Below are 13,233 nucleotides of genomic sequence, written 5' to 3'. Positions count from 1 at the left end.
TTCATCCTCCTTCATGTCAGTGAGAAGTGGTTTTATGTCTTGTCTGATGTTGTTATTCTTTTCATTCAACCCCTGATAAAAGGTATGAAGTAATAACTAATCTTTTATCATACCTGAATTCAGCTCCATGCTGCTGTAAGTCCAGCAGCACACGCTGTCACAGATCCATTATATGATATACAGATTGTTCGGGTGTTTCCCTGTCTTGTTCATTCGTGTTGCATAGCTCATGAAACAGTTCTGTGCTGCTTTTCTCCCTAATGTGTAACTTAAAAATTATCTGAGTTCATCCAATGTGGGATCATCCCTACTCATTAGAAAATCTTTGAAGATGCCAGGCTTAACTAATTTTAGAACAGACTTAATAAGTTCTAACTCAGTAAATCCCTCATGTAATCTTGCATCTATTTGTTTGCTAAGGTTACTGTATGAAATTTCAGAGCCCCCATCATAGATTTGTTCACCATGGACTTTGAACTCCCTCTGAGGCAGAAAAGCAGAAACTTAAGTGAGTCTTACCACTTGATTTGAAGTCGTATTAGGAAGGCATTCTTTTCCCAAGTCCCCAGAGTTCCTACTAATTTCAAAATTTGTGCCAAGGTGTTTAGCTTTGCTTGACTGAGTACCTTGATTCGGTCCTGTGCTATATATGTGTGTTTCTTTGGCAATAAAGACCACATTTAAACTTCATGTTGTTAGTCCAAATAAGATCTATATAGAAAACTGAATTTGTATCCAGTATGAAGTAGGAGTGTAATTGAGTGAAAACTGAATGAAAATACAACAACCCCAAATTAGAAAAAGTTCGGACGGTATGGAAAATGCAAAAAGAAAAAAATACAAAAAAAACCCACAGTGATTCTTAAATTTACTTTGACTTTTATTTCATTGCAGGCAGTATGAACCAAAGAAATTTCATGTTTTGTCTTGTCATCTTCTTTCATTTCTTAATATACTGTACATCTATTCCTGCATTTCAGGCCTGCAACACATTCCAAAAAAGCTAGGGTGGTAAAACATTTACCACTTTATAATGTCACCATTCCTTTTTACAACACTTAAAATACATTTTGGCACTAAGGATACCAAGCAATGAAGCATTTCAGGTGTTATTTTGTCCTATTCCTCCTGCAAACACATCTTAAGGTTTTTAAAAGTATGTTGTCATCATTGTTGCATTTTTCATTTCAAAATTCTCCACACATTCTCTATTGGGGACAGGTCAGGACTCTAGGCAAGCCAGTCCAGTACCTGTACCCTCTTCTTTCACAGCTATGCCTTTGTAATGTGTGCAGAATGTGGTTTTGCATTGTCTTTTTGAAGAATGCATGGATGTCCATGAAAATGTTGTCATCTTGACACAGCATATGCTGCTCTAAAATCTTAATGTTCTTTTTTGCATTAATGCTGACAGAAGTATAAATTATCTTTGCCAAAGGCACTAATACAACCCCATACCATGACAGACACTGGTTTTTGGTTCTTGATGTAGTGCTGTCTGAGGGATCAGAGATCACAGATGTTCAGCTTAGGCTTGTACCCTTACACTTTATGCACTCAAATTCCTCCAGATTCCTTGAATCGTTTAATGATATTATGTACTGTAGAGGGAGAAATAGGAAAATCCCTTCCTATCTTTCTTTGCTGATTATTGTTTTTAAACATTTCAATAGTTTTGTTATGCATTTGTTGACGAACTGAAGATCCTTTGCCCATCTTTGCTCCTCAAAGACTTAGCCTTTCCTGGTACCAAATCATGATTGCAATCACCTGTTGATATGACCTATTTGAAGTCATATCATTATTTAATTATTTTACCTCATTACTGGCCCTAGTTTGCCCTCGTCCCAGCTATTTTTTTTTTGGAATGTGTTGCAGGCCTGAAATGCAGGAGTGGATGTTTATTAACAATTGAAATGAAGCTGACCAGACAAAACAGTGAAATAAAGTGAGATTTCATACCATACAGAGATGGCATCACCACATGACATTCATCAGCAGATTTGAGTGGTCGAAAAGGAGCATTAGAACCTACGAAGTGTCTCCATATATATAGGCGCTTATCCACTGATTACTCTGTAGGCAAGCATAAAGGTCTGGAACTTTATAAGTGCTACTACAGGGAGCCAATGTAGTGATCTGAATAGAGGTGTGGCATGTGTCTTGTTTGGCTGACTGAACACCAGACATGCTGCTGCATTTTTAATCATCTGCAGCAGCTTGATAACATGTGCCAATACTCCTGCCAGCAGAGTGTTACAGTAGTCCAGATGTGAAAGGACTAAAGTCTAGACCAGGTGTTGTGCTGCTTACTCTGTTAGATTGTAGAACCCTTTGCAATGGCGCAGTTGCACAATTTTAGACTTCGAGCACCTCGAACAGTAACTGAGTACCCAGGGGACGGGAGAATTGAGACAATTAAAACAGAAATTGTTTTATCTGTCGAAATGCTGATGAGATAAAGGGGATTTTCATAGAAGGACTTGAACAGAAAATTTCTCTATATGCAGATGATAAAGTACAGTACTATATATATCAGATCCACAAAATACTATGCCCTGTAGTCCAAACAGCACTAACAGAATTTCAAAAGATTTCTGGTCTCAGAATTAATTTGAATAAAAGTGTACTCTTTCCAGTGAATTCTCAAGCATACAATATCAGATTGGACACCTCCCCTTTTATCATTGCAGAACAGTTTAAATACTAGGGGTAAACATCACAAGCAGACATAAAGCTCTTTATCAACAAAACTTTGCCATCTGTATGGAAAAAATTAAGCAAGACTTGCATAGATGGTCAACCCTTCATCTCACTTTAGCTGGAATAATTAACATTGTCAAGATGAATATCCTTTCTAAGCTTCTTTTTCTATTTCAAAATATTTCAATATACATCAACAAATAATTTTTTAAGAAATTAAATTCAACCATAACCTCATATATTTGGAATTCAAAACATCCACGTATCCAAAGGGCAACCTTACAAAGACCTAAGGCTGTGACCCGACATTTGCGCGATAGATATATGAGCACCGACAAAATAGCGCAATTAAAACGCGCAGACAAAATCGCGCCGACAAAATTGCGAAATTTTCATTAAATATGAATTACTAGTTTAAAGCATATATAATAATGTTTATTTTATAAGTCAATATTATGAGACGCGGCATGCCATCAGCACGGCACGCAGATAGTCCATAAGATCACGCCCTGCATATGTAGGAAGAATTGCAGCAAGATGTCTTGATAGATGAGCGTATTTAGACTTGGTGGCTGCCTGACTGCTTGTAATTCCACTTTGTGTACGACGCGTTATGCCAACCATCGACTGAGTTATTTGTTCGCGGCATGCCATCAGCAGTTATAACAGTTATAACCTATGTGGAGGACTGCTGGCTTCCCATGCCGGTCCCCACCCCCAGGCCGCCAGGAGGAGCTCTCCCGACAGCAGGATCGTTCCCCGAGGTCCAGCAGGGCCTTATGGACTTTGTAGTGTTTATACACAGCCCTGCTGGATACCTTGGGGACCACCAGGAGTTGCTGTGGGGGGCTTATGGGCTCTGTGATGCCGTATGACCCGGGAGTACGTCACGGTCACGTGACGAGAGTAAATGTCGTGCTCCCGGGTTGAAGTTTTGGATTGATTGCCCTGACCCGGAAGGAATAATGAACTGTGGACTGCTGGGACAGGAACACCTCCGGGCCAGGGGCTATAAAAGGACGATGCCTCAGTCCAGACACTGAGCTGAGCTGGGAGGTAGAGGAACAAGTGTCTGGGCGAGGAGGAGTGTTTATTGTGTTGGAGTTAGTGATTTAATAGTTTATGAGTAGTGTGGAAGGTGCTTTGTGCACGGTGAAAAAGAATAAAATGTCTTGGACTTTTACCCGGTGTCTGGAGTCATCTCTGAGGGTTCAAGGGAGCGCTAGCGCCCCCTACTGCCACACTGGCGTAGCCGGCAGGATTCTTTGGCCGTCTGTTGGCAGGGGACCTGCATTAAAAATAAATTTTGTGTGGGCAGACAACCCTAGGGAAGGCAATCATCAACACACGTAGGTGCAAACACCACCCGCTACCGAGAAAGCTGCAACTGTTCGCTCACGCTCTCGGATGACTGCTTCATGCTTCGGCAAAATGGCCGCGGCTCCCATAAGTCAAGGGGTTGCACCAAATTAACAGCATTTTGGACCAAAATTTTTAAATGCCTCTCAGACAGCCTGGGCATCACAATCACTCCTAATCCCCTAACAGCTGTGCTTGGTGTAGTTCCAGACGGGCTTAAAGTCCAGAAGGACAAACAAACTGTAATTGCCTTTACTTCACTATTGGCACGTAGACTTCTCTTGCTCCACTGGAAGAATCCTAATTCTCCTATTCTAAGTCAGTGGGTAACTGAGGTTATATACTATTTGAAACTGGAAAAGAAATCTACTTCGCACTTAGAGGATCTGTACAAAACTTTTTCAGAACCTGGCAGGATCTAATCAACAACATTTTATAATAAGCATTTAAATTGAGGAAGCAGATTCTCTCCCCTCTGTTTATATTCTATTTATTTTTATTCATTTAACAATTTATCTATTTACTTATTTTCACTATTATTAAAGTTTTATTCTGCTGGTCTAGCACTCTTTCTCATTGGGTGGGGGTTGATTTGTTTCAAACCTAGTTTTGTTAAACCTGACATGCTTGTATGGAATGTTATATGATTTTAATAAAATCAATAAAATGCTACAAAAAAACATATACTGTATTTTTATTCCAGATGTGCCAAAAACAATTTTAAATAATGTAGTGAGATGGATATGCAGTCCAATGCAAGAACACTTAACAAAAACAAGAAAACAAATCTGTGTGTTTTATTCATTTCAATTTTACTCTGTTCTCCTTTGCATAGCTCCAGGTTGGGGATGGATGGGCCCTGATGGGGGGTTTCAAATTTATATTTGTAAATTATTTTTTACTTAGTTATCCACTTCCTATTTTTTGAAGTCAAATAAAAAAATTGATCAAAAAAATAAATGTAGGTGCTATATTCAATAATTACAGTGGCTCCAAAGCAAAAAGTGATGAGACAAACCAATAAAAGCCAAAAAAGACCTTTCTTACACAGGCAGTTCATGAAGAACAAACAGAAAAATAATTTAAATCAAAAAGTGAAACAATTGAGCATAGAGACAATAATGAAAAATGAGCACCCACAACCATATTTTACCACCCACAATATGTACTGTACAATCAGCAGTAAACTGGCCTTACTAATATATGCAAAATTAAGTACTTTTCTCACTGCTCCTCACAATCAGAAGCTTTGAAGTTCACATTAGTCCAAAGACCAGTCAAAAGACACCCTTTTCTGTCTGGAGTACAATTTTATACTGCTAATGTTTTAGTGTAGCCAATCTCCATTCACATCGTCCAGAGTTCTCCAATAATAAGACGTTGAAATGTACAGTACACCGGTGTCACCCTCTGTTCAGGTATGGTTCTACCCATATTTTTCTGTAATTTCTCTGCACATGTGCATGTTTGCAACCACATTGTACTGGCTGCTAATTCCCCTCACAAGTAACTTAAATGAAGAACTTTCACTTTATTTTCATGTTGTTTTCTTTGTTTTTCAAACAATATTTCTCTATCTGCATGATTTTGCCAGCTCCTTCCTAAACTCAACACTCTGTGTCTTTCTCATTAAACTTAGCACACTGCTCATTAACTCATGCAGCATGTTAATATGCATGTACCAACATTGAGCCATTTGAATCCAAAAAGCACACTCGGGAATCCCATAGCAGATTCAGACGCAAGACTCTATGCCATCCATTTCAGTCTAGGAGAAGGCTTCTGACTTGTAGCCCTACAAGTCAGTTAACGACTCACAAGCAGACATAGAATGCCTGTGTGTCTTTGTCCCTGCCACCACATTATCCCTTGATGGACAGCTAAAACATTGAGTAACTTTTACTTCTATAACTATTTACACATCCATAATAAAATATACATAGCTACGTAAATCTCAATATCTTACTTTTAAAACTCAACTTATCACTTAGATATGGTCTGAACTACAAGTCTACAATACCATAAGACCATAGCAATGTAGTCTCTAAAAGTCAGCTGATCATTCAATCACCACCCCAAGGTTATGTATTGACTTGGCAGGTGTTAGCACTAATGAACTGTATCCTGCAGGGGGTGTTAACTCCCTTGTTGGAATGAGTTCTTTTGTAATTGCGGCGTGTTACATAACCCAAATCTATATAGATATACTATAAAAAGGCAATACCCCTCCTTTAGTGATACGGTGGTAAGAAATCACATAGGAGAAATAGCTTAGCTTTGTTTAACAATGGCTTACGGTGCATAACAGATGAAGAAAGCCAATGGCAAGAACCTACTTTGGGAGTGGGGGCCCAATGTGTAAAGTCTGCCATTTTTGCTGCTTGCAGTGGAAGGATTTTCAGGATCAAATGACGTTATCTCCCATCCATCCTGCGGCTTCAAAGGTGTGCCGGGCAATGTTCCAAGTCTTTATACTGTTTCTTCATGTGCAGGCCCCCACTTAGGTGAATCATGCCATTCCAAACAAGGCAAAGAGGATACAATTTCATGACACACAGAAATAGTATACAATGGTCATCAGTCTGACTGCCCATTTTGCAGTTTTCCCTATCTGCCTTGTCTTAAAATGCTTTCCTAGCAGTTCTTAAATGGTGAACCCTGTGCTAAATCTGGCTCCGTGTCAACTGTGCATGTGAGTAGAAAAAGGCAGATTTATAAAATATATTTGCACAGTGACATATTAAACTTATATACTTATTACATAAACCAAGTTGAACAAAGATGGAGTATTGAACAGATGGGTGAGCTGGGATAGCAAGAAGGTCAGTCTTTGCTGAGCAGGAGATGGCGTTGCTTCATCCAGGTTGCAATACCAGTGAAACATGCAGAGATTCTAACTGATACCATGTGGTCCTCTGGAGGTAATAACAGTTACAGCTGCATATTACCAGTACAGCACTGGTGCTGGAAACTATGGGACTGGATGATAGGGCCCGGTGAAGAGATACATTGGGAAAAAAGGAGAGGGTCCAGCAATGATCCTTGGGGCACTTCCATGCTTGCCAGTCACACGCTTTACATCTTTCTATGCCAGGGCTTATGGTAGAATCTGCCTAAGATTTAGGACAACGTCAAAGAGGGCGGCATGGAGAGTCTAGTGGTTGACCGTATCCAAGGCAGAGGACATATTAATTATTTGTAATTAATTTAGACCACTTCGTAGAGATACATTTTCATTTTCATTTTGACTTTAAAGAGTCTTTGATCAATGTCAAAGTAAAACCTAAATAAGTCCCCTATAAATTAATGTTGCATAACAATAAAATGTCAAAACTTTTAAGGGGATGAATATTTTTATGGGCACTGTAACTCTAAAAGCAGTAATGTGATTAAAAGCCATCAGTCATTATGTGTTTACTGTACAGCAATTTCACAGAGAACCAGCATTGTCATAATAGGTCAACCTCAGTGTTCAAACTGTTTCCAAAACAGGCCTGTTACATATATTTCTGTACTGAATGAGTATGGGTCATGAGTATGGGTCATGATGAATAGAAATTTCCTCGAGGGTTCCAGATTTTCTATTACTATTGCAGGTGAATGAATAAAAATTAAGTCATTTTTACTTTCCTCTTCCATCTCACTATTCACATCCAGGACAAGCACAGTAATCAGGCTTCAGGCTCTCATGGTTTAAAAACAGTGTAGTTGCTATTAACAACTCGGTGGCATTCATGAAAAAGAATAGCAATCTGAAATAACAAAAGAATGCTAACAATTTCGCAAAATACATAGAACAAATCAGGGTGGATCATACCTCCTGTAATTTTATACCTACTCCTCACCCTGCCTTGTATTCCTACTTTCTAATAAATGATATTTTATGCACCTCTCTGGTCGTAATTTTTTTTTTTTTTTTTGCTTTGTCATAAAATTCTAGCTTGTTACTAAAATATAATCTCTGTCATCTAAATGAATGCTGACAGTTTGCTAATACACCTGATCATGTGAGACTCAATCTCTGCCTTAAAATTACTTCCGTTAATTTACCCATAATACATGTTACGTTTACGGGACTATACTTGCTTGGATCACGCTTTTTATATAATAGGATATTATTTGCTAGCTTCCAGTCCTTAAGAATTTATTTGGTGTGCACTGATTTTTATTTTTCTAATTTCATTTGAGAAAGAGAGCATCATGTCTCTGCCTATTGTTCTTAGTAAGAGGGGAAACAGCAGTTACGGTATGTTATGACCACCTGCCAGTGTAAAAGCTGATTATCAATTGCATATCATGTTTGGATGTAGGAATACAAAATTATTCAAAATGTCTATACCAAACATTTACACATTCCACCCCAGAGCTTCAAATTACATCCATCAGTGCCTGGCCTGCAGTAAATGTTATAAGCCTCTTGTTACCTGGGCAGGTTGTAACCATTTAAAATGTATGATCCAAATAAAAATGTTCCTTCTTGATCAGATATCCATATTTTGTGCTGTTGTAATGTTTAAGAATCCTACAAATAGGATAACAATATCTCCTCACAAATTTTTTTTTTAATTTTTTATGTGGAAGTTCTTTTCATTAAACTTAAACTCTTTGTCATATAAACTAAAGCTACATCTTTTTGTAACCAAAACCAATGAGACTGAATCAAAGTTCATAGTCTTAAATATGTTGCTTGATTAAATTGCCCACAACTTCAATAGTTTTCTTTTCTCTGTTGCCTTCTCCAGATGCATGGCAGAGTTTATGAACCATGGCCTCACCTACAGCATTACTGGTTTTGAGAACTGACCAACACAATATTAATTAAGTATCATGTTTGTGGCACATCCATTACATTATCAAAACCAAAACACAAAATAATGTTAATGATATATCAATTAATGAAAAAATGTTCATGCAGGTTACTTTTCACAAAGTAAGACTTTTAGATATAGCCCTGGATTTCTCTCAGATGACTGTGTCAATCATCAACTCTAGAGGACATCTCGTACCCCAAATCCAAGAGAGAAGTTCTAGTTCTCTTCTCCTTTCCAGGCAAGTGTTGTATTCCTCCTTATCTGACTCATGACTAAGAGGGAGAGGTTATTTTTCAAGTTGGGCCCAGGAGTACTTCTGTTATAACATTATTGTGTCCAGGAAACACTTCCAAGGTCAGATGGAAGCTCCACATGATAGGGAAGCCTCCATCCAGCTCCTTCCTCCAGTGGTCCCCTTAGTCTACAAAAGAGGGCTGCCCATCAAGACTGAAACTCCCATGCAGCCTTGTGCATGTCCAAACGGAAGTCCCACCAGAAGGTTACCACCATGCAGTGTACTGGATTAGCACATTGCCCAGAAGGCAGTCTCCCACTGTCTATCTTCTTTTACCAACATGTTAATGATAAGTCATTGAATATTGGTGTCATGGAATACTGGTGATTTCAACCAGGGGAACTCTGGAAGGAACAATGAAAAACTCACAACAGTATGTGTCATATTTCATTTGTGGACACAAGTAGCTATATCTGCTTTATTTACATGTTAAATGCCTTCAAATGTAAACCTACAAGCCTGATATCAGATGAAAACAGTGCCCATCATTATCTAAACCAGAAGATATTTTGTTTAGGAGTGGTGATTATTTTTAATATTTATATTTTTCTCGAGCTTCTGTAAGGTCTTAATTTCCCCTTATCCATCTACAGTATCTGTCTATCTATATTGGATAAGGTAACATGAACCTGACGAGGATTCCTGCATACCCACGCCATGTATCATATTACTGCTCCATGTGCTGAGCCCCTGTAGGAGAGGTGGCCAGTCCCTTGAGGAGCTGTCCAACTGGTAGAAGGCAGTGGGTTACAAAGTCTGAATAGTTTCATCCTGATAATATGAGAAGAAGAACAGTGAAGCTGTTTGCAATTTTTACAGACCTGACTGTTTAAAGTATTTGAAGCCTAGGCATTGTCTCCATCTGTGTCGCCTCTTTTGACACTAGAAACCTTTATTCCCCGGTGTTGAATGTCTTTTTTCTATTTTTGAAGTTGATACTATTGCTAGATTTAGGCTTTTGAAACCTTTTTTTAAACTGCTGACATGTTGACTGTGTCTCTGCATTAACCCTTCCTTTCACAGACATTTCTCTTTTGCCTCATACTCTCAACCTCCTTGTTTGCAATTAATTAAAGAAGCAGACGAAGGTGGCAACCCCCTGATGCATGACTTAGGAGGGTATTCTTTTTTTGTCACCATACCATTGTTGATTAGTGAGCTTCATCTAGTAGACTCGCTTCTTGGAGGTTTTATGTGAGTAACAGAAGAGACCTGTACTACCTGTAATCTTTAATCCTTCTCTAATAATCACTTCCTTTACAGGAACATAATTTTTCTGTAGCTGTGACATCTTTGTAGGAGTCAGAGTAGTTTCAATGCTTGTATTAACACGCAGACCCTTTCCATTCTGAACCCTGATTTCTCTAGCTGACCAGGCACAATTGTCATTGTCAGCATCAGAGTACGTTGGGGTTGGAACCCCTTTCCAAAATGCTTCTCATGATTTTGTATTGCTCCAGCTGGACCATCAATCGGTTTGCAGTGTTTCCCAATCAACCAAGGAAGGCTTTGGAACTTCCCATCTGATTCCTCTAAATCAAAGAGCCTGTTTTCTATGCATGTCCTGTTGAGTACCGTGGAGCACTCTGGGATTTGGAGTTCAGTCCATTGTCTTGACATTCCAGCATACTCTGATGGCATTACCTTAATTCTGAAATCCAGACGCTGAATCAGCCCTGGTTCAGTTTTGGAAGGAATGATTTGTAGATTCACTTACCAGTACAGAGCTCTGAGTTTCATCTGTCCAGGCTCTGGAAACCATCTTGGTTTCTCAATGTGTTTCATGATCTCTCAGCCCTTGGCCAGTGGGGTTCCAATGATATCACAGAGAGCAACTGCAAGAGCCTTTTTCCTATGAAATCAAAACATACTAAAAATATATTTAAAGCGATTGTCTTTTATGAATGGCATGACAAAATACTGTAATATGTTAAAATGTATATTTCTATGTTCAGGTCTTATAAAAATACAATACAGCTCATGAATTTCTCATCCTTCTCTGTGGCATTATAATTTCTTCTTGCTGCGTCTTGCCTTTGTTTTTACAGTTCTTCGGTTCCAAAAATAAACACAAGAGGGTCAATTGCTTACTCTAGAAATGGATTTTTTTCCAATGCTACAGAAGCTTGCTCCCACCATTATTTTATTTTTTTGGTTACTGGGTTGTGAGTTCTAATTCTTGCTCTGCACCCCTCATTCTGCACAGGTATACTTGTAATATTTTCTGCTAATATTGTGTACATGTACTTCTGTCCTATGGGAATATGCACAGGTACAGGCTTCAGCATATATAGCAGTAAAATGCACATAATCCAGAGGCTGAACACCAGTAAAATCTAAATTACATCAGAAGAAAATCATGCACACATGCATTACATGCAGGGATTCCATTATCTGTATACAGTTCACCAAGCGTCTCAATGCCATACGAATTGCAAAGAATTAATACTGAGTAGAAAGTGATTATCGTGTAAAACAGCAACAGATAAAAGCTACTCTGCCTTGAAGTGTGTCCTGTATTGGTTCCATTTTCTTAGTGATTGGCAGAAGACTTGATTATTAGTATATTGACCAAAGTTAGTATCCTGGAGAATAAAGCAGAGCATAAGTACAGCAAGATTTAATTTCCATTGCTGACCAGACTGGTGTAAATGAATTAATTTGTGCCAATTTCCAGGTCTTTATACTGTGTATATTTGCCGAACAGTATTGAAATTGAAAGTTAGGTAGTGCCATAATTCTTTCTGTTTTCGGTCTTTGTAGAAAAACCTTTAAAATGTGTGGGCATCTCATGTTCAAGATAAATACGGTTAAAATTGAGTCTAGTTTCTGAAAGGACAATTTCTTGATGTATATATGGGGATGCTCTGAAATAGAAGCTTAAGAAGGACATTCATCTTGACAGCATTGATTCTTTCTACTAAAGTGAGATGGAGGGTAGACCATCCGTTAGATGTCCAATCTGGTATTATATACTGGACAGTTCACTGATAAAATCACACTTTTATTCAAATTAATTTTGAGTCCAGATGCATTTTGAAACTCTGCTAATGCATTAAGGACTAATGGTGATAGAAGGCACTCTTATCAAATACCATGTTCTAGTTTGAAAGAAACTTCTGGACTGGTTTAAAATAATTGTATCCATACAGATATAATTTGGCCAAACCCAAATTCATGCAATGTGGTGAATAGGTAGCCCCATTTGGCTCTATCAGAGACTTTTTCTGCATCCATAGATAATAAGTTCTATGGTGTGTTAGATTTTGTGGGTGAGTATATTATAGCATCCCAGTGTCTCCTTTTCCCTATTTCAGATGACACTAGTATTATGCTTGTATTTAAAAAAGGACCTCTAAGGCATTTGTTTCTCAAACTACAGGCTCTGATGAATCCTGTGTTGTCGTGTGTGGTATGACATGGGATCCAAAATAAACATTGGGGTACCAACCGGGTCGCCCCCTTTAATCAGTAAACTACTAAACAACAAAACAGTGTGCAATGGAACAAATAAGCAAAATAAATGGCTGCTTTGTCTTCCACTTTTTTGAGGTCTGGTCTGTGGTAGAGCTCCGTCTCCGTCTGAGCTTTTGTCCAAATGAGACGCCGCCTTTTGGGAGTGCCTTGAGTATATAGCACCCTGACTGGAAGGGGCAGAGTCAGTTGCCCTCATTGCACACCTTCTCTGTGCAGTGGGAACAGAAAGAGACGATACTGTTAGCGACAGCGCTCCCTCTCGTCCCAGATTAGTTTTGCTTAATAGACACTTTTTTATGAAATCTAACATTTCTTGGCAATTTGTCATATGTAATAACCTACATTCTCCAAAAAAGTACACTTTCTTAAGAAAGCTGTTTCATTTTTGCCATTTTTTTAAACTAGAACTGAATATTAGGAATGCCAGTACCTTGCAACCCAGGTAACAGGTTTACAACAGGAAATACAATCCTCACTTTTATTATTTCACTTCAGATGGGCAAAGCTGGTGTATCATCAGTAAACTGTTGAGATGAGGGAGCTGAGTAAGTATAACCTGATTGCATTGGCTGACTTTACACAAAGATT

At 38.5% G+C, this 13,233-nt stretch overlaps 1 protein-coding gene across 3 annotated transcripts in view; it reads left to right on the top strand.

Moving 5' to 3' along the window:
• The window catches only part of LOC120528341, a 173,048-nt gene extending 161,900 nt beyond the window's left edge, over positions 1–11,148 (top strand). For all 3 annotated transcript variants that reach the window (XM_039752487.1, XM_039752496.1, XM_039752479.1), the window contains one exon: positions 8,805–11,148. In XM_039752487.1, coding sequence (XP_039608421.1) covers positions 8,805–8,824 — 20 coding nt within the window. In that variant the 3' untranslated portion in view covers positions 8,825–11,148. The remainder of the gene's footprint in view (positions 1–8,804) is intronic.
• The last annotated feature ends 2,085 nt before the right edge of the window (positions 11,149–13,233 follow it).

The sequence above is a fragment of the Polypterus senegalus genome, chromosome 1 (genome assembly GCF_016835505.1).
Source record: "Polypterus senegalus isolate Bchr_013 chromosome 1, ASM1683550v1, whole genome shotgun sequence".
Taxonomy (NCBI): Eukaryota; Metazoa; Chordata; class Cladistia; order Polypteriformes; family Polypteridae; genus Polypterus; species Polypterus senegalus.
This window is presented reverse-complemented; position numbering and strand designations above follow the sequence as displayed.